Consider the following 23,488-nt stretch of genomic DNA (forward strand, 5'->3'; position numbering starts at 1 on the left):
AGATTTGGGCACTATGTTTTCCTGACATCTTTACATTTTAAAACAAGTACAGCTGCTGAAAGAGTTGTTGTTTTGTTATGTATTTTTAAAGATGCCTGTGTGCTTTTAGGGGAGAGGTACATGTTACCACATTTTAAAAATATAGCACATACATAACACAATAGTAAACAGTTGTATTTTTCATACTTTTGCCTAAACATGTGTTTGCAGTTATTAGTTGACGGTGCAAGAAATGAAAATCAAGCCTCAAAGAGAGTTCATGTTAACAACCTTTTGAAAGACAGGATGGATTGTGGGGACATTGTGAAGATAAGCCCCTTCAAATGTCACTACACTTCTCATTTTATTTTGTCAAAGACAGTAGTTGAAGTAGTTTGAGAGTAGAATAAGTCTTTTGATATTAGATTTCACTAGAACTATAGAGGTACAACCTGATTTAGTTTGGATTTGCATTTTTTTTAACTTGAACGTTGGAAAGAAAAGATTAGGGATACAAATGAGTTTGCCCACATAATTGATGGCTTGTGATTTTGTTAAGCCCGATTTGGATGAAGCACAAATGTTTTGTTAGATGTATTTAGAACTCGGCTACTTATTAGCTAAGTGACCTTGGCAAGCTTCATGACCTCCATGATTGTCTTGAGAATGAATGAGATGTGTGTCTTGTGCCAGGTACAGGATAGGGCCAGTCAATAGCAGACACTCACTGTTGGCTATCTCTGCTGCCCTCTGTGTCAATCCTCTCTTCCACCACACACACGCACGCTAACCTTGTTTTTGTCTGTTGGCTGATTCTGTGATTCTGTTTCTCTTTTCTTAGTTGAAGTGCTAGCTAGAAAAGGGAGTATTTTTAATTATCATTTAGCAAATATATTTTTTTTGGCTGTGCTGCATGGCATGTGGGATCTTATTTCCTGGACCAGGGATGCAACCCATGCCCCCTGCAGGGGAAGCATGGAGTCTTAACCATTGGACCACCAGGGAAGCCCCAGCAAATATTTGTTGAAGTCCTACAATTTTCCAAGCACTGTTCTAGTTGCTTGGAACACATCAATGAATCCAAAATACAAAACCCCACCCTTATGCATCTTACATTCTAAGGAACATATAGAACATAGAGATTATTCATAAAATTTTTCCTGCTGCAGTTATCTCACAGTTATATTTTTTGTGATTTGGGTGAAGCATAATTATTGACATTGGGAATTATTTTTTTTTAGTTTTTTTTAATTTATTTATTTTTATTTTTGGTTGCGTTGAGTCTTCGTTTCTGTGTGAGGGCTTTCTCTAGTTGCGGCAAGTGGGGGCCACTCTTCATCGTGGTGCGTGGGCCTCTCACTATCGTGGCCTCTCTTGTTGCGGAGCACAGGCTCCAGACGCGCAGGCTCAGTAATTGTGGCTCACGGGCCTAGTTTCTCCGCAGCATGTGGGATCTTCCCAACCCAGGGCTTGAACCCGTGTACCCTGCATTGGCAGGCAGATTCTCAACCACTGTGCCACCAGGGAAGCCCGGGAATTATTTTTGAATTAAGGTTCCATTATGTTAATAGTTCAGGATCTTCCTCTCTCCCTCACCTTCTCCTCCTCCCTCCCTCCCTCCTTCCTCCCTCCCTCCCATCTTTCTTTCTCTTTGTATATTTCAGTATATTTGAACTATGAAAATGTCTTTATCCACGCTACATTTTTTTTTCCTTCTTAGCCTGATTCAAATTCCAGCTGAATTCAGTCCCCCTCATGGGAAACATGTCTTAGCCTTCTCAAGGATGATAGGAGGATGATTTGGCGGTGATGGGGCTCACCATGGATCCCTCCATATCAGTAGGCGCCTGGTTGAATTGCACATCTCTCTTTCTTGTTAGATTGTTGGCTGCGATCACCAGCTGGGAAGCACCATCAAGGAAGATAACTGTGGCGTCTGCAATGGAGATGGGTCCACCTGCAGGCTGGTCCGAGGGCAATATAAATCCCAGCTCTCTGCAACCAAACGTAAGACACTCCAGAGATGGGGCAATTTCTGGGCCTTCTGATACTCCCTGGCTTAGCTCCCTGCAACTAGGGAATAACACCTCCATCAAAATGAAGACAAATCTGAAAATACTGTGGGAGGAGATTCATGTTCCTGTTTTGTGGATTAGTTTGGGTGAGACAAGTCAGGTCACCCACTGCAACCCCAAAGAAGAAACCTTTGCTTTTGAGGCACATTAGGAGGGAACTAGACTTGGATCTAGATACACTCTACGTGCAAGCGTGAGCTTTGCTGCCCAGTGTGAGGACAAACTGCATCCTGACCCCTAACTGATACATAGTCTGGTGGAATAGCAGAGAGAGGGCAGATCAGAACTAATGCTCTCCTGCCACGGTGAAATCACATGGTCTTCATTTACAAAGTGACCTTTGATCAGTGCTGATCACAGGTTTCTCCAGAATTAATATTGGGCAGTGATTATGTGAAGCCATTTATTGACTGTTGTGCCCTAATCTCTCTATAGCAGCTGAATAAATGTGTGCCTGCTATACATGTACATGCCGGGAACTTTACATGATCATCTCATTTAATCCTTATAACAACCTTATAGCAAGGTACTGTTTATCCCCATGTTATGAATGAGATAACTGAGGCTTAGATAGATTATGTGACTTGCTCAGAGTTATACAACTATGAAGTATCAGAGCCAAGATGTCAGCCCAGAGTCTGATTCCAGAGCTTAAGCACTTATTTGTTCCTCTGGACTGTCCCAAACCCCGCCGACTGTTTCCATGGCGGGACGTTTGTAAAGCAGTTACATGGATCAAGGCGAGGTACTTCAAGTATCTACCCAGCTGGGTCCTGCTAGGGTAGATGGTATATGTTCTCAGGATACCTGACCCAACAACAGAGTCACCCAGGAATCCAGATCATTTTACCATACACGCTTCTCTGTGACAATCACTGTTCTAGGCGCTGCAGCAGATGCAGATAGAAATAAAACAACTCTTGTAGACAAGGCCGTGCATCTTTTAGAATAATTTGACCTTGTTTGGCATAATGTCTCAATTTTGCCTTTATCCAGAATGCTCCAATAGGTCCTTAATGAGGACCTCTTTGAACATGTCTCCCCTGGCTTGGGAAATGAGAATGAATGTCTTTACTGACTGTGGTTATGTCCTCTTTACTTGTTGACTAGCTGGAGGAAAACACTTGACATATGGGGGGTTTATGGCTTTAAATGGACTTGTAGGTCAAGAAGAAAAGGCACTGTTTGCTGGAGAAATATTCCGAGAAGTCAGGAAAAGGCAGCTCGCCAAAAGGATGAGGGTCTGGGGAAGAAGAGGAGGCAGGAAGAAAGACTAGGAACTTTTAAACACGTGAAACATCGGAGCTGCCAGCGTAGGGAACTCTCCCCATTCTACCACGCCTGCAGGCAGTAAAAAATGTGATTCTGAAGAAAAGGAAAAAAAAAAGACCCGAGCAGAGAGAATGATGAAGGGTGAGGTAAGTTAGACATTGATGTAGTACATTCAGGTGAGATTTTTTTCCTGTGGTTATGCGTTGGTAGCTTCCCCTATTAGATGACAAATTAAACAATTTCGAAGATGAAAACTAGAGAAGGATAGAGGCATAATTCTTCTGTAAATCTCTGAAGTCATGGCGGGATATTTGGGGAAAAAAAGTTACATTTAAAAGGTCACTATGTGATTTTTTTAAAGTGTAGAATCTATTAAAGCCCTGTAATATTTATTAAAAAAAATAAAAACGAAAGGTCACTTTTATAGAGCTCTTTAAGGAATACTGAAGAGTCGAGGTCATTCTAATCACTTGTGTCACATAATTGAGTCAGTGTTCATTATCTAGGAATCAAGGGACTTCTGTTAGGCACAAAAAGAGATGACTGGCATTCGTGCAGTGACTGCTGTATGGCAGCTCGTTGGGGCATGTTTTCATGGTGAGATTCCTTCCTTTATTCCCTCTCGCGTCCCCTGCCTTGCTGTCCTCATGGAAAAGCCCAATCACTCTGCTCGGATAGATATTCCTCTTACCCTCCTGTTTAAAGGGTGATCTGGGTCCTCTGGGGCCTGAATCACTGGAACAAAGGCGGAGAAGCTCTGAAAGAAAGAACTAAAGCAGACTGAGAGCTATAAGTCATCTCTAGGTCTGCAAATAGATACCTCAATGAAAAGTGCTCTATTCAAACCAACAGTGGGTAGATTACATAACACGCAACCCGATGATGATCCATAATGACACAAGGCGATTGATTCATTTACCTTAGCACTGACGATGCCTCATGACAAAATGATTTATATCAGTAAAGCCCAGCATATGCATGCATCTCACCACGATCTATAGCAGATGCTGAACAGGATGCCTCACTTATGTTTTCTCCACCCCCAGAAGAACCTTCCACCCTGTATTTACAGACTGTGAGGTGACCCACAGGCAGGAAAGATTAGGCTGCTCTGCGGGGCCCAGTGTCTGAGCCAGGTGAGCAGCTTTCCACCCGTGCAGGCCTGCAGGAGTTCTGCCAGGTCTCTCCCCTGCTCTCCGCCAAAAAGCACTAGAAGCCAGCCACACGCTCTTTTCAAACTCCTTCTCTTGATACTCCCCACGTTGAACTCATTTTCTTCTGAACTTACATTCAAGTTTTTCCCTTATGTTATCAAGCCTCGAGGGAACAAAGAAAAAATAGGAGAGTGGAGAAGGACCATGGTGGAAAGTGCCAGAAGGAAAAGGAGAAGTAGGAGAAACTTAGCAAATGGCTGCCATTTGGTGGTGAATAAAAAAGAAGCCATCTTTGTATTAAAAGACATTCTTATTGCCTAATTCAAATGCAGAAAACAGAACTAGAGCTGGACCTAGGCACACTTGCCCCCCTTTTGAAGGAAAAGACTGTCCACTGATAGCGTTCAGCCTTTCCATTTCTCCTGGTCACTTTTTTCTACTTCCCCAACCCGATGGAAAATAAAGAATCAAATTTAGCTTACATTGACTTACTTTTGATTTTTAAAATTAAAGGCTCATTTTCTCACAAATGTTATTGGCTTGTACCATATTATGTATTCTCCAAGTATACTCAGAATATACGTAGACCCAGAGTCAGCCTATATGGTATCAATCTGATGTCTCCAGCTTTGCAAACTTCTCAAATGTAGCTGCATGTTTTGAAAATGCCTGGGTATCCAAAAGCTCTCTCTCTCTCCCTCCCTTGAGTGTCAAGGGCTAGATAAACTAATTTATATCAAGATAAAGTGAAGCTCCTAATACCTAGCTTTCCTTCTCAGACTGTGCTTATGCTGATTTATAATGGCTATGGGTAAACGTATTCCAGGTTTATCATTCTGGCTCAAAGATTCTGAGGTAAAGGCTGTTTATAATAAAACACATAACATATGAATGTTTTTAAAGGAAGCACAAAACTCTAAAGAAATTTCCACCTTGCACGTGACCTCAGGCTATATTCACAAGTCACTCATTCATTTGTTCAACAACAAATATTTCGTGGGTACCTGCTATGTGCTGAGGAACTGTTTTAGGTGCTGGAAACACAGGAAAGACCAAAACAGACAAAAATCCATTTTTCTTATGGGACTTTCATACTGGTGTTAGGGACAGACAAAAGGACGAAACAAATAAATAAAATATATATGTGTCATGGGGTGGGAGGAATCATGGGAAAAAGGAAAGGGAAGGAAAAGAACCAGAGATAGAGATGGGCTGCCAGCCAAAGGTGTTGGAGGGGATTGCAATTTTAAATAGGTTAGGAAGAAAAGACTCACTGATAAGATGGCATTTGAGCAAGGATCTGAGGGAGATACAGGTAGGGTACCATGCACAAGATAGCGGAAAGAAAATTCCAGGCAGAGAGATAAGCAAGTGCAAAGGTCCTGAGGTAGATGCATTCTTGACATTTTTCCTAAAGTGACTAAAGTAAAGTGAGTTTAAAGAAGACAAGAAGAAGTGATGAAGGTCAGAAGACTGTGAGGTGGGGTGAAGAATGGCACAGATACTGTACGATTTTGTAAGGATTTTGGCTTTTAGTCTGAATGAGGTGAGAAGTCACAGCAGAGGAATGACTTCATTTGATTCATTTTTTAAGAGTATCACTCTATATGCTCTGTTGAGAATAGACTATCGTGAGTCTAACTGTGGAAATAAGAAAAGCAGTCAAGAAGCCAGGCCAAGAATGAGGAAGATTTGGACCATGGTAGTGTATCCCATTCTGGGTATACTGCATTTCTTTGAGTCCAAGACATCATTGATTGAAAGGTGTGACATTATTTTATGCACCAATAAGAAAAAAAGCCTCCACTGAAATTAAGAAATTATGATACAATGCCTTCTAACCACTCAGGGATTTTACTTGGTAGTTATAATAAGATCTATTCGATTTTTTATTTTTTATTTTTTTAACATTGTTGTTAGAGTATAATTGCTTTACAATGGTGTGTTAGTTTCTGTTTTATAACAAAGTGAATCAGCTATATGTATACATATATCCCCATATCTCCTCCCTCTTGCATCTCCCTCCCATCCTCCCTATCCCACCCCTCTAGGTAGACACAAAGCACCGAGCTGATCTCCCAATGCTATGGGACTGCTTCCCACTAGCTATCTATTTTACATTTGGTAGTGTATATATGTCCATGTCACTCTCTCACTTCGTCCCAGCTTACCCTTCCCCCTCCCCGTGTCCTCAAGTCCATTCTCTGCATCTGCTTCTTTATTCCTGTCCTGCCCCTAGGTTCTTCAGAACCTTTTTTTTTTAGGTTCCATATATATGTGTTAGCATACGGTATTTGTTTTTCTCTTTCTGACTTACTTCACTCTGTATGACAGACTCTAGGTCCATCCGCCTCACTACAAGTAACTCAGTTTCATTTCTTTTTATGGCTGAGTAATATTCCATTGTATATATGTGCCACATCTTCTTTATCCATTCCTCTGTTGATGGACACGTAGGTTGCTTCCATGTCCTGGCTATTGTAAATAGAGCTGCAATGAACATTGTGGTGCATGACTCTTTTTTAATTATGACTTTCTCAGGGTATATGCCCAGTAAGTGGTGCTGGGAAAACTGGACAGCTACATGTAAAAGAATGAAATTAGAACACTCCCTAACACCATACACAAAAATAAACTCAAAATGGATTAAAGACCTAAATGTAAGGCCAGCCACTATAAAACTCTTAGAGGAAAACACAGGCAGAACACTCTATGACATAAATCACAGCAAGATCCTTTCTGACCCACCTCCTAGAGAAATGGAAATAAAAACAAAAACAAACATATGGGACCTAGTGAAACTTAAAAGCTTTTGCACAGCAAAGGAAACCATCAACAAGATGAAAAGACAACCCTCAGAATGGGAGAAAATATTTGCAAATGAAGCAACTGACAAAGGATTAGCCTCCAAAATATACAAGCAGCTCATGCAGCTCAATATCAAAACAACAAACAACCCAATCCAAAAATGGGCAGAAGACCTAAATAGACATTTCTCCAAAGAAGATATACAGATTGCCAATAAACACATGAAAGGATGCTCAACATCACTAATCATTAGAGAAATGCAAATCAAAGCTGCAATGAGGTATCACCTCACACCAGTCAGAATGGCCATCATCAAAACATCTACACACAATAAATGCTGGAGAGGGTGTGGAGAAAAGGGAACCCTCTTGCACTGTTGGTGGGAATGTAAATTGATACAGCCACTATGGAGAACAGTATGGAGGTTCCTTAAAAAACTAAAAATAGAACTACCATATGACCCAGCAATCCCACTACTGGGCATACACCCTGAGGAAACCATAATTCAAAAATAGTCATGTACCACAATGTTCATTGCAGCTCTATTTACAATAGCCAGGACATGGAAGCAACCTACGTGTCCATCAACAGAGGAATGGATAAAGAAGATGTGGCACATATATACAATGGAATATTACTCAGCCATAAAAAGAAATGAAACTGAGTTACTTGTAGTGAGGCGGATGGACCTAGAGTCTGTCATACAGAGTGAAGTAAGTCAGAAAGAGAAAAACAAATACTGTATGCTAACACATATATATAGAATCTAAAAAAAAAAAAAAGGTTCTGAAGAACCTAGGGGCAGGACAGGAATAAAGACGCAGATGCAGAGAATGGACTTGAGGACACAGGGTGGGGGAAGGGTAAGCTGGGACGAAGTGAGAGAGTGGCACGGACATATATACACCACCAAATGTAAAATAGCTAGTGGGAAGCAGCCACATAGCACAGGGAGATCAGCTCGGTGCTTTGTGGCCACCTAGAGGGGTGGGATAGGGAGGATGGGAGGGAGACGCAAGAGGGAGGGGATATGGGGATATATGTATATGTACAACTGATTCACTTTGTTATACAGCAGAAACTAACACACCATTGTAAAGCAATTATACTCCAATAAAGATATTAAAAAATATTAAATTAAGATATACAGTGGAAAAAAAAAGAACTACCAAAAGATCTATTTTAGATTTAGATTCTTTTTTCATATGTTACTCTTATGCATAGAGGTAAGGAAAATAAAAGAAATGAATTAGTAAATTGATAAATGAAATTGAAATAAAAACTTTTCTCGAACTTCAACTTCTCTTTAATCATTTTTGGACTCAGTCTCCACACGTTATTGGGCTACTTGTGATACAGCATATTTAAAAGAGTCCACAAAAGAAATAAAATCCATTGGAACTGAGCTCTTTTTAAACAGCTTTATTGAGGTATAAACGGGCTATTTAAAGTATAAAGTTTGGTGAGTTTTCACATATACATACACCTGTGAAACCATAACCATGATCAAGATCATGAATACTCATCATCCCAAAAGTTTTCTCGTGCCCTTGTAATCCTTCCCTCCTGCTCCCTCCTGCCCCTATCCTCTGTCAACCACTGATCTTCTTTCTGTCACTATAGATTAGGTTTCATTTTCTGGAATTTTATGTAAATGGTATCCGTGGGGTCTGCATCCATGGATTCAACCAACTGTAAACATAATACTTTGGTTGGTTGAATCCATAGACCCTGCAGATGCGAAGGACCAACTATGGGACTTGAGCATCCATGGATTTTGGTATCCACAGCAGGTCCTAGAACCAATCCACCTGTGCATACTGAGGGAAAACTCTATAGTCTTCCATCTGGCTTTTTTCATTCAGCATAGCTATTATGCGATTCGACATTTATTAACATTGTAGCACACATCAGTAGTTCATATTATTTTGGAATATATATACTGCTATGTAGTAATTCCATTGTATGGACGTACCACAGTTTGTTTATTCATTCACCTATTGATGGATATTTGGGTTGTTTCCACTTTGGGGCTCTTATAGATAAAGCTACTGTGAACATTTATGCAGATGTCTTTGTAGGGATATACACTTCCCTTTCTCTTGGGTGAATTCCTGGAAGTAGAGTGGCTTGATCATATGGTAGGTGTATGTTTAAGAAACTGCCAGGCTTGGGACTTCCCCGGCGGTCCAGGGGTTGAGACTTCGCCTTCCAATGCAGGGGGTGTGAGTTCGATCCCTGGTTAGGGAGCTAAGATCCTACATACCTCGCAGCCAAAAAACCAAAACATAAAACAGAAGCAGTACTGTAACAAATTCAGTAAAGACTTCAAAAATAAAATGGTCCACATAAAAATAAAAATTAAAAAAATCTTAAAAAAAAAAAAAGAAACTGCCAGGCTGTTTTCCTGAGTATTTTACTATTTTGCATTTCCACCAGCAATATGTGAAAGTTTCACTTGCTCTGCATTCTTCCCAGCACTTGATATTGTTAGTGTTTTTTATTTTAGCCATTTTTAATTGGTGAATAATGGCATCTCATCATTGTTTTCATTTTCATTTTCCTAATGGCTAATGATTTTGAACATCTTCTCAGGTTGTATTAGTTTCCAGTTGCTGCTGTAATAGATTAACACAAACTTAGTAGCTTAAGGCAGCACAATTATTTTACAGTTCTGGAGAGTCAGAAGTCTAAAATGGGTCCTGCTGAACTAAAATCAAGGTGTTAGCAAGACTGTGTTTCTTCTGAAGGCTCTAGGGGAGAGTCCATTTTCTTTGATTTTGATTTTCCAGCTTCTGGAGGCTATCTGCATGCCTTGGCATCCTCAAAGCCAGCAACATAGCATCTTCAGATCTTTCTATGACTGTAATTGCCTCTTCTGCCTCCCTCTTCCAGTTTAAAGAAGGCTTGTGATTACATTGGGCCTACCCAGATAATCTAGGATACTCTTATTTATTTTAAGGTGAGCTGATTAGCAAGCTTAATTTCATCAGCAACCTTAATTCCCCCCTTCCATGTAACATAACATGTTCATAGGTTCTGGCGATTAGGATATGGACATCTTCGTCAGGAGGAGGGGCCGGGAATTATTCTGCTGGTCACATATGTGCTTATTTCCTCTTTGATATAGTGTTAATTTAAGTCATTTGCCAATTTTTAAAACAGGTTGTTTTGAATTTTGAGGGTTTACATGTTCTGAGCACTAGTCGTTTCTTAGATATGTGACTTGAAAATATTTTCTCTCAGTAGGTACCTTCTTTTTTCAAAATTGCTAACATTATCTTTCACAAAGCAAAAGCTTTTAATTTTGATGGAGACCAATTTATCATTTTTTCTTTCCATGGATTGCACCTTTAATGTCATGTCTAAGAACTCCTTGTCTAATCCCAGGTCACAAAGTTTTCTCCTGTGTCTTCTCCTAAAAGTGTTATAGTTTTATATTTTACCTTTAGATCTATTACCCATTTTCAGTTAATTTTTTTTTCTTTTTTTTTTGGCTGCATTGGGTCTTCACTGCTGTGCGCAGGCTTTCTCTAGTTGCAAAGAACGGGGGCTACTCTTCATTGCAGTGCACGAGCTTCTCATTGCGGTGGCTTCTCTTGTTGCGGAGCACAGGCTCTAGGCGCGTGGGCTTCAGTAGTTGCAGCACGCGGGCTCAGTAGTTGCAGTGCGCGGGCTGTAGAGCACAGGCTCAGTAGTTGTGGTGCACAGGCTTAGTTGCTCTACAGTATGTGGGATCTTCCCAGACCAGGGCTTGAACCCGTGTCCCCTTCACTGGCAGGCAGATTCTTAACCACTGCGCCACCAGAGACATCCCCAGTTAATTTTTATATAAGGTATAAGTTTTATATCTAGGTTGAAATTTTTTTGTATAATGATGTCCCATTCTTTCAGCCATTTGTCAAAAAGATGATCTTTTCTCCCTTGAATTGCCTTTTAAACTATCAAAAGTTCATTGTCCATTTCTGTGTGGGTCTATTTCTGGACTCTCTATTCTGATCTATGTGTTGATCCCTTCACCAGTACCACATTGTCTTAATTACTATAGCTTTAAAGTATGTCTTAAAATCAGGTAATTTGATTTTTCTAACTTTATTCTCCTTTTCAAAGTCATTTTTGCTATTCTATACTAATTCCTTTGACTTTCCATATAATCAGGTTGTCTATCTATCTATCTATACAAAAAAAATCTTGGTGAGATAGTTATTATAATTTTGTTAATTCTACAGGTTAATCTGGAGGGAATTTACATCTTTAATATGTTAAGATATTAACCTATGAGCACTTCATGTCTACCCATTTATTTAGGTTTTCTTTGTTTTCTTCATCAGCCTTTATTAGTTTTCAGCATATATTTTAGGTAGATTTATACCTCTTTCATTATTTTGCAGCTGTTACAAATGGCGTCGTATTTTGCATTTCAGTTTCCAGTTATGTATTGCTAGTTTATTCTTGGCCATCTATTTTGCAAACTTGCTAAACTCACTTATTCTGAGAGTTTTTAAATTTTCTACATAAACAATCATTGTTTACAAATAAGGATGGTTTTACTTTCTCCTTTTCAATTTGTAAACTACTTATTTATTTATAACCTTACTGTACTGGCAAGGATATCTAATACGATGTTGAGCAGAAGTGGCAAGAGTAGATATTCTTACCTTATTGCCAATCTTAAGAGGGAAAGCATTTAGTTTCTTAGCATTAAGTATGATGTTAGCTCTAGATTCTTTGTAGATGCTCTTTATCACCTTGAGGAAGTTCTCTTCTATTCCTAATTTGCTGAGCATTATTATCATGAATTAATGTTGAATTTTGTCAGATGCTTTTTCTGCCTCAATTGATATGATCATGTGAAAGTTCCTTAGACTTTTATTGTAATGGATAACAATAAATGATTTTCAAATGAAGAACCAACCTTGCATTCCTGGGATATAAACTCTACTGGGTCATAGTGTATTATTCTTTATATAGATTACAGGATTTGATTTGCCAGTAATTTTTTTTTGCTTTTTTACATTTATGTTCATAAGAGAGAGTTGTCTGTAGTGTCCTTGTTTTATACCATCTTTGTCTGGTTTTGGTATCAGCATGATGCTGACCTCATACCATGAGTTGCGAAGTGTGATCCCTTCTCTTCTGTTTAGTGGAAGAGAATATAGGATTGATGTTATTTCTTCTTTAAATGCTTAGCAGTATTCACCAGTGAAATTCTCTGGGCTTGGAGAGTTTTTTTTCTACTTAACCTTTTCAACATATGAAATAGAATTACAGTAACTATTTTAATGTCTCTTCTATGTTTTAATTGATTGATTTTTCTTTTCAGGTATGAGGTGTATTTTGGGGAATTTCTTTGCATGCTGGGTAATTTTTGACCTGATTTCAGACATTGCAAATTCTACCTTCTTGGAGACTAGATATTTTTTTATTCCTATAAATATTTCTGACTTTTGTTCTAGAAGCAGTTAAGTTACTTGGAATCAGTTTGATCCTTTGGGGTCTTAAAATTTGGTAGACAGGACTAAGCCATGTTTGGATTAGTGGTAAATGTGCCCTGCTGCTGAGACAAGACCCTTCTAAGTACTCAGTGTCCCATGAATTACTAAGTTTTCCAGCCTAGCTGCTTGATAAAATACTATTCTCAGTCCTATATGTGTGGGTTCTATTTTGTGCGGCCCAGTGTGTGTGGTTCTTTTCCTGGCCTCAGATTGGTTTTTCACATACATGTACTGATTAGTATGTTGATGCTGCTAGACACCTAAAGGGAATACTCTTAAACCTCCACAGTTGTCTCTGTGTCCTTCTGTCCTCTCTGGACACAGAGCGATAACCTGTCCTTCAAACTCTAGCCACTTTGATCTCTGGACCTTTACCTTTGTCTCCTCAACTCAGGCAATCCACTGGGCTCTATCCAAGTTCCCACTTCCATGGATGGCCTAGGAGGTCTTTCAAGGCAGAAGACTGAGGCAATGTTAGGGTTCATCTCATGTTTCCTGAATCTCAGGAATCACTGTCCTTCTTTGCTTTATATCCAGCATCTTAAAAGCCCACCTTTCATATAATTTTTTCTGACTTTTTGATTGTTTCGGGTAGGAGATTAAGCCTAGGCCCTGTCCCTTCATCTTGACAGGAAGCAGAAGTCTTGATATTGGGTTCTTGATTCAGGTTTGCAATTATGTAGATGTAGCCTGCTTTGGGCTCCCACTTTGGGAACGTTGTTAAGCGCTTCTTTTATTTTTTTATTGAAGTATAGTTGATTTACAACGTTGTGCCAACCTCTGCTGTACAGCAAAGTGACTCAGTTATGCACATATATATAAAAAAAGAAAGTTATGCACCTCTGATTCCTCCTCTCCCTACAACCGCCACAACCATTGGATTTCAAGAGATTAAATACTGTGTTGAACTATTGTCTTGGCATCTTCTTCCAAGCTGCTGACACCCATTTTGCAAGGTTGATGTATCGCCTGTTTGGAGGTTGGCACCTGTGCAGGCAAAGAAAACGATGACAGGATTACTACCTCTGCGAGAGAGAATATAAACGCTATTTATTGTGAGGCACATTCTGGTTTTCTATATGTAAAAACATGAAAGGTTGTTGCTCTCAAAATCGATTAAATATAGTATGTTGACTCTAGGGACAGTAGGACTTTCTAAGTGATTAGAGGTAAAGGTGAAGTCAAGGGTGATTCCAAGCTTTTTGGCCTAGGGAACTGTAAGGATGAAGTTCCTCAACTGTAGAGGAGGCTGCACCTTGTTTGGCCTGTCCACTATGCGTCCTCCAGTGTGCAAGGCTGATAAACAATGTGGTGGGGGGATTTGAAGGACTCAAATTCTTAATTTCACATTAGTTTATTGGATATATTTTAAGAGTAATAAAGTTGTCATGAAGAGAAAAAATATACCATTCAAACCTCCTCAAGATTGGCAGACTACTTTTTTATGGAACTGTAGTTGATTTACAATGTTGTGTTACTTTCTGGTGTACAGCAAAGTGATTCAGAGATAGATAGATATATATATACACATACACATACACACACATATATTCTTAGTTATATATATGCATATATATATATTCTTTTTCAGATTATATATATACGTATTCTTTTTCATATTCTTTTCCATTATGGCTTATTACAGGATATTTAATGTAGTTCCCTGTGCTACACAGTAGGACCTTGTTATTTATCGATTTTATACATAGTAGTTTATATCAGCTAATCCCAGACTCCTGATATATCCCTTCCCCACCCCCCCTTTCCCCTTTGTAACCATAAGTTTGTTTTCTACGTCTGTGAGTCTGTTTCTGTTTTGTAAATAAGTTCATTTGTATCATATTTTAGATTCCACATATAAGGGATATCATATGGTATTTGTCTTTCTGTCTGACTTACTTCACTTAGTGTGATAACCTCTCGGTCCATCCATGTTGCTGCAAATGGCATTATTTCCTTTTTTTAATGGCTGAGTAGTATTCCACTGTGTGTGTGTGTGTGTGTGTGTGTGTATTCCACATCTTCTTTATCCATTCATCTGTCAATGGACATTTAAGTTGCTTCCATGGGCAAACTATTTTTATATGTACCCAACTGTATTAACAGTGGCTCTTTCAGGACTTCCCTGGTGTCACAGTGGTTAATAATCCGATTGCCAATGCAGGGCACACGGGTTCAAGCCCTGATCCGGGAAGATCCCACATGCCGCACAGCAACTAAGCCCGTGCGCCACAACTACTGAGCCTGCACTCTAGAGCCCACGAGCCACAATTACTGAAGCCCACGCACCTAGAGCCCATGCTCTGCAACAAGACAAGCCACCACAATGAGAAGCCCATGCACCACAACGAAGACCCAACGCAGCCAAAAATAAATAAATAAATTTATTATTTTTTTAAAGGCACTTTCATTTAAAAAATACTAATAAGTTTAAGTATCAGCCTCATACGCTTAGAGAGAAGAGTCTTTAAAAACATGAACTTACCAACAGATCTAAAAATAAGAGAAACTCAGATACCAGAATACAAAATCCTGTCTTTTCAAAAATTATTATTGTCATTTCTCTCTGATACAGCAATAAATCACACTAATAAATCCACATGACAAAATTAAAAACAAATCTAAGCAGAGGCAAGAAGAACTACAATCCTGCAGCCTGTGGAACAAAAACCACATTCACAGAAACATAGACAAGATGAAAAGGCAGAGGGCTATGTACCAGATGAAGGAACAAGAAAAAACCCCAGAAAAATAACTAAATGAAGTGGAGATAGGCAACCTTCCGGAAAAAGAATTCAGAATAATGATAGTGAAGATGATCCAGGACTTCGGAAAAAGAATGGAGGCAAAGATCGAGAAGATGCAAGAAATGTTTAACAAAGACCTAGAAGAATTAAAGAACAAACAAACAGAGATGAACAATACAATAACTGAAATGAAAACTACACTAGAAGGAATCAATAGCAGAATAACTGAGGCAGAAGAACGGATAAGTGACCTGGAAGACAGAATGGTGGAATTCACTGCTGCGGAACAGAATAAAGAAAAAAGAATGAAAAGAAATGAAGACAGCCTAAGAGACCTCTGGGACAACATTAAACGCAACAACATTCGCATTATAGGGGTCCCAGAAGGAGAAGAGAGAGAGAAAGGACCAGAGAAAATATTTGAAGAGATTATAGTGGAAAACTTCCCTAACATGGGAAAGGAAATAGAGCCACCCAAGTCCAGGAACTGCAGCGAGTCCCATACAGGATAAACCCAAGGAGAAACATGACAAGACACATAGTAATCAAATTGGCAAAAATTAAAGACAAAGAAAAATTATTAAGAGCAGCAAGGGAAAAATGACAAATAACATACAAAGGAATTCCCATAAGGTTAACAGCTGATTTCTCAGCAGGAACTCTACAAGCCAGAAGGGAGTGGCATGATATACTTAAAGTGATGAAAGGGGAGAACCTACGACCAAGATTACTCTACCTGGCAAGGATCTCACTCAGATTCGATGGAGAAATCAAAAACTTTACAGACAAGCAAAAGCTAAGAGAATTCAGCACCACCAAACCAGCTCTACAACAAATGCTAAAGGAACTTCTCTAAGTGGGAAACACAAGAGAAGAAAAGGACCTACAAAAACAAACCCAAAACAATTAAGAAAATGGTAATAGGAACATACGTATCGATAATTACCCTAAACATGAATGGATTAAATGCTCCAACCAAAAGACACAGGCTTGCTGAATGGATACAAAAACAAGACCCATATATATGTTGTCTACAAGAGACCCACTTCAGACCTAGGGACACATACAGACTGAAAGTGAGGGGATGGAAAAAGATATTCCATGCAAGTGGAAATCAAAAGAAAGCCGGAGTAGCAATACTCATTTCAGATAAAATAGACTTTAAAATAAAGAATGTTACAAGAGACAAGGAAGGACACTACATAATGATCAAGGGATCAATCCAAGAAGAAGATATAACAATTATAAATATATATACACCCAACATAGGAACACCTCAATACATAAGGCAACTGCTAACAGCTATAAAAGAGGAAATCGACAGTAACACAATCATAGTGGGGGACTTTAACACCCCACTTTCACCAATGGACAGATCATCCAAAATGAAAATAGATAAGGAAACAGAACCTTTAAATGACACAATAGACCAGATACATTTAATTGTTATTTATAGGACATTACATCCAAAAACAGCAGATTACACTTTTTTCTCAAGTATGCATAGAACATTCTCCAGGATAGATCACATCTTGGGTCACAAATCAAGCCTCAGTAAATTTAAGTAAATTGAAATCATATCAAGCATCTTTCTGACCATAACACTATGAGATTAGAAATGAATTACAGGGAAAAAAACGTAAAAAACACAAACACATGGAGGCTAAACAATACATTACTAAATAACCAAGAGATCACTGAAGAAATCAAAGAGAAAATCAAAAAATACCTAGAGACAAATGACAGTGAAAAAACAACGATCCAAAACCTATGGGATGCAGCAAAAGCAGTTCTAAGAGGGAAGTTTATAGCTATACAAGCCTACCTCAAGAAACAAGAAAAATCTCAAATAAAAAATCTAACGTTACACCTAAAGGAACTAGAGGAAGGAGAACAAACAAAACCCAAAGTTAGCAGAAGGAAAGAAATCATAAATATCAGAGCAGAAATAAATGAAATAGAAACAAAGAAAAGAATAGCAACGATCAATAAAACTAAAAGCTGGTTCTTTGAGAAGATAAACAAAATTGATACACAATTAGCCAGACTCATCAAGAAAAAGAGGGAGAGGACTCAAATCAATAAAATTAGAAATGAAGAAGGACAAGTTACAACAGACACCACAGAAATACAAAGCATCCTAAGAGACTACTACAAGCAACTGTATGCCAATAAAATGGACAACCTGGAAGAAATGGACAAATTCTTAGAAAGGTATAACCTTCCAAGACTGAACCAGGAAGAAATAGAAAATATGAACAGACCAATCACAAACAATGAAATTGAAACTGTGATTAAAAATCTTCCAACAAACAAAAGTCCAGGACAAGATGGCTTCACAGGTGAATTCTATCAAACATTTAGAGAAGAGCTAACACCCATCCTTCTCAAACTCTTCCAAAAAATTGCAGAGGAAGGAACACTCCCAAACTCATTCTATTAGGCCACCATCACCGTGATACCAAAACCACACAAAGATACTACAAAAAAAAGAAAATTACAGACCAATATCACTGATGAATATACATGCAAAAATCCTCAACAAAATACTAGCAAACAGAATCCAACAACACATTAAAAGGATCATACACCATGATCAAGTGGGGTTTATCCCAGTGATGCAAGGATTCTTCAATATACGCAAATCAATCAATGTGATACACCATATTAACAAACTGAAGAATAAAAACCATATGATCATCTTAATAGATGCAGGAAAAGCTTTTGACAAATTTCAACACCATTTATGATAAAAACTCTCCAGAAAGTGGGCCTAGAGGGAACCTACCTCAACATAATAAAGGCCATATACGACAAACCCACAGCAAACATCATTCTCAATGGTGAAAAACTGAAACCATTTCCTCTAAGATCAGGAACAAGACAAGGATGTCCACTCGCACCACTATTATTCAACATAGTTTTGGAAGTCCTAGCCACAGCAATCAGAGAAGAAAAAGAAATAAAAGGAATACAAACTGGAAAAGAAGAAGTAAAACTGTCACTGTTTGCAGATAACATGATACTATACATAGAGAATCCTAAAGATGCCACCAGAAAACTACTGGAGCTAATCAATGAATTTGGTAAAGTAGCAGGATACAAAATTAATGCACAGAAATCTCCTGCATTCCTATACACTAATGATGAAAAATCTGAAAGAGAAATTAAGGAAACACTCCCATTTACCATTGCAACAAAAAGAATAAAATACCTAGGAATAAACCTACCTAGGGAGACAAAAGACCTGTATGCAGAAAACTATAAGACACTGATGAAAGAAATCAAAGATGATACCAACAGATGGAGAGATATACCCTGTTCTTGGATTGGAAGAATCAATATTGTGAAAATGACTATACTACCCAAAGCAATCTACAGATTCATTGCAATCCCTATCAAATTACCAATGGCATTTTTTATGGAACTAGAACGAAAAATCTTAAAATTTGTATGGAGACACAAAAGATCCCGAATAGCCAAAGCAGTCTTGAGGGAAAAAAATGGAGTTGGAGGAATCAGACTCCCTGACTTCAGACTATACTATAAAGCTACAGTAATCAAGAAAATATAGTACTGGCACAAAAACAGAAACATAGATCAATGGAACAGGATAGAAAGCCCAGAGATAAACCCACGCACTGTTGGTCAACTAATCTATGACAAAGGAGGCAAGGATAGCCAATGGAGAAAAGACAGTCTCTTCAGTAAGTGGTGCTGGGAAAACTGGACAGCTACATGTAAAAGAATGAAATTAGAACGCTCCCTAACACCATACACAAAAATAAACTCAAAATGGATTCGAGACCTAAATGTAAGACCGGACACTATAAAATTCTTAGAGGAAAACATAGGAAGAACACTCTTTGACATAAATCACAGCAAGAACTTTTTTGATCCACCTCCTAGAGTAATGGAAATAAAAACAAAAATAAATAAATGGGACCTAATGAAACTTCAAAGCTTTTTCACAGCAAAGGAAACCATAAACAAGACGAAAAGAGAACCCTCAGAATGGGAGAAAATATTTGCAAACGAATCAACGGACAAAGGATTCATCTCCAAAATATATAAACAGCTCATGCAGCTCAATATTAAAAAAAACAAACAACCCAATCCAAAAATGGGCAGAAGACCTGAATAGACATTTCTCCAAAGAAGACATACAGATGGCCAAGAAGCACATGAAATGCTGCTCAACATCACTAATTATTAGAGAAATGCAAATCAAAACTACAGTGAGGTATCACCTCACACCAGTTAGAATGGGCATCATCAGAAAATCTACACACAATAAATGCTGGAGAGGGTGTGGAGACAAGGGAACCCTCTTGCACTGTTGGTGGGAATGTAAATTGATACAGCCACTATGGAGAACAGTATGGAGGTTCCTTAAAAAACTAAAAATAGAATTTCCATATGACCCAGCAATCCCACTACTGGGCATATACCCAGAGAAAACCATAATTCAAAAAGCCACATGCACCCCAATGTTCATCGCAGCACTATTTACAATAGCCAGGTCATGGAAGCAACCTAAATGCCCATCGACAGACGAATGGATAAAGAAGATGTGGTACATATGTACAGTGGAATATTACTCAGCCATAAAAAGGAACGAAATTGAGTCATTTGTTGAGATGTGGATAGATCTAGAGACTGTCATACAGAGTGAAGTAAGTCAGAAAGAGAAAAACAAATATCGTATATTAACGCATGTATGTGGAACCTAGAAAAATGGTACAGATGAACCGGTTTGCAGGGCAGAAATTGAGACACAGATGTAGAGAACAAACGTATGGACACCATGGGGGGAAAGCAGCAGGGGGTTGTGGTGGTGGTGTGATGAATTGGGCGATTGGGATTGACATGTATACAGTGATGTATATAAAATTGATGACTAGTAAGAACCTGCTGTATTAAAATATATATATATATTATTCAAGTCAAAAAATCCATAAAAGAAAAAAATTAATAAACTGGACTACATAAAAATTGAAAAAAATAAAATCAAAAGCATCCCATCCCCTTGTCAAAAAAAAAAAACAAATCTAAAATGCTTATAGAAAGTTGTGGAATATATATACACCTGTAGATTTTTTTAGGAAATATTTTAGGTGCAATCCTTGAGCACAGTGTTCTTGAGGAAGAGCTTTTGTGTCCCATATATGCGAAATGACAGAATTTATGATTCCCATGGAAAGCTTGTCCACTTAACTGAGAAAGAGGTTATCTAATTTCTGAAGCAGGTCTTTCAGAATTGTTGATTAATAACCTTTAAATATATTCTGATGATTGGCATCATGGTTCTGTCAACAAAGCCAGAATAGATTAGAGCAGATTCATTTGAACATAGTGCAGTGTGCCTTTATGGGAATGTAACCCAAGGAATGCACAACACGGTGAGAGAGAATGTAGCCACCTGCCTTGCCAGCCATACCAACTAAATTAATCATTGAGAAGGCAGGTGATGAAACCAGCCTTCTCATACATTCTCCAATGTCTTTTTTTAACCATTTTTTAAATTGATGTATAGTTAATTTACAATGTTGTGTTAGTTTCAGGCATACAGCAAAGTGATTCAGCAGATTCTTTTCCATTATAGGTTATTACAAGATATTGAATATAGCTCCCTGTGCTATACAGTAGGTCCTTGTTGTTTATTTTATATATAGTAATGTATATATGTTAATCCCAAACTCCTAATTTATCTATTCCCCACCTCCGACCCCCGCTACCCCCTTTGGTAACCATAAGTTTGTTTTCTATGTCTGTGAGTCTATTTCTGTTTTGTAAATAAGTTCACTTGTATCATTTTTTTTAGATTCCACATATAAGTGATATCACATGATATTTGTCTGACTTACTTCGCTTAATATGATAATCTCTAGTTTCATCCATATTGCTGCAAATGGCATTATTTCATTCTTGTTTATGGCTGTGTAATATTCCATTGTATATTGGAATCGTCTTTATCCATTCCTCTGTCGATGGGCATTTAAGTTGTTTCCATGTCTTGACTATTGTAAATAGTGCTGCAATGAACATTGGGGTGCAGGTATCTTTTTGAATTATGGTTTTCTCCATATATATGCCCAGGAGTGGGATTGCTGGATCATATGGTAGCTCTATTTTTAGTTTTTTAAGGAACCTCCATACTGTTCTCCATAGTGGCTGCACTAATTTACATTCCCACCAGCAGTGTAGGAGGGTTCCCTTTTATCCATACCCTCTTCTCCAATGTCTTAAACACCTCTCTGTGTACAATACTGTATTAAATGGCAAGTAGAAGAATCTTCCAACCCATCTCTAATCATTGAGAATTTATCATCAAACAAGACAATTATTAATAAATCTATGGCTCAAAGACTGGCTTTTTATCAACATGCAGCAAATAAAAATAATTTTTTTTCCTATCTTGCTGTTTGGCAAATGAAGAACACCATATCTTAAAGTATATTCTGAGACGTATCAGCTGGTGTGAAAAGATGATACGTAAGAAAATGTTTCCCTGGGTAAACACATTGGGAACACAGTTAAATAGACTGAAATGGATTTCTTTGGTTCAGGGATCTTAAGATATTAATTAATGTGCTTTGGAATTTCCATGATTGGGGTATAGTATGTGGTATTTCCCTGTATATTTTATCTTAGGTCCCTTTTTCAGGAACCATCTTGTAGGGCTGATGCTTTGTCTTCTTTATCACTGATTATGTGGTACCTAGTATGAAGCCTGACACTAGGAGACACTCAAAAAATATCTGTGGAATAAAATAATGAATTTGCTGATTGCCTGATGACCTGCCAGTTGTCTATTAGCCCTTTATAGAACCACAGAAGAATAGGCTGTGACTCTTCCTACGTCTGGTGCTGTGTACTGCTGACTGTTCGTGTTGGCACCAGCCTAAGTTCTCTGTATTTCTCTTTGACTTGGCAAGTGCAGAGGCATCTGGAGACATTCCATTCTTGCCTGGCCTGCTCTCTCCATCCTACCCTCTTCCCTCAACAACCCTGTAGGTTCCTCCCCATCTTCCTCGGGGAGTATACAAAGGCGACTGTGTCAGCCGAGAGCTTGCGTTAATGCCCCGGCTTGTGGAATGTGAGTCACTTCTCAGCAGAACAAGAGCGAGGCTGCCTGCGCCATGTGGGGGTCAGAAGCCCGCTGCTGAGCACTGCAGAGCCAAACAGAAAGCTTTCCTTCTACTTGCACTTTACTTGACCTGTGGCTCAACAAAGACCTTCTATTTCTAGAAATCCCATTGTCTTAACTGCTTTGAATTTCTTTTGTAAACTTAAAAACCCATGTCTTTATACAAGGCATTTAAAGCTCTGTGAGCCCAGTCTGAACATTTGTTGTTCCTTTTCTATATTCCCCTTACGTATTTTGTTCGTCTATGCCACAAACTCTTAGCAATCCGAAATTCAACCTTTTCTTTACCAATGCCTGAATTAAAAACAGCTAAAATGTTGTAGTGTGTGTAGCATATTCAACATTGTAGAAAACTTGATAAATGTAACCTTTTAGGGAAGGAATTGAGAGCATATAATTCTTCTTTCTCATTCAGCTGGCTATGTGCTAGGGGTCTTGGAGCGTTTAAAAACATCAAAATAAACGGTATTTCAGTTCCTATCCTTAAAGAGACTTGGAATAGAGAGATAAAATGATATTTACAGAATACTGTGTTCCACGCTGTACATCTATATATGGTATACATATCTATAGCCATACGTATATCTGTTCACAACAATATTATAAAGTAGGTGTTGCTTTCCCTGTTTTACAAACAGAGAAACTAAGGATCAGAGAAGTTAAGGAACTTCTGAAATTCATTTATTGAAATTAAGTTCTCCTAAAGACAGGATGATAATGTTAAGATTCAGAGAAATTGGCTAGCTTTGGGGATTCCTTTATTTAAATGAAATTCTTCCAGTGATAGGATGGTAATGTATAATATTAG

General features: G+C 38.4%; 1 protein-coding gene across 3 annotated transcripts in view; it reads left to right on the forward strand.

Annotated features, from left to right (window-relative positions):
* Positions 1 to 23,488, forward strand: part of ADAMTSL1 (ADAMTS like 1) — a 465,052-nt gene that overhangs the window by 147,551 nt on the left and 294,013 nt on the right. For all 3 annotated transcript variants that reach the window (XM_061200460.1, XM_061200461.1, XM_061200463.1), the window contains exon 5: positions 1,860 to 1,986. In XM_061200460.1, coding sequence (XP_061056443.1) covers positions 1,860 to 1,986 — 127 coding nt within the window. The remainder of the gene's footprint in view (positions 1 to 1,859; positions 1,987 to 23,488) is intronic.

Source organism: Eubalaena glacialis, chromosome 9 (assembly GCF_028564815.1).
Source record: "Eubalaena glacialis isolate mEubGla1 chromosome 9, mEubGla1.1.hap2.+ XY, whole genome shotgun sequence".
In the NCBI taxonomy this organism is placed as follows: Eukaryota; Metazoa; Chordata; class Mammalia; order Artiodactyla; family Balaenidae; genus Eubalaena; species Eubalaena glacialis.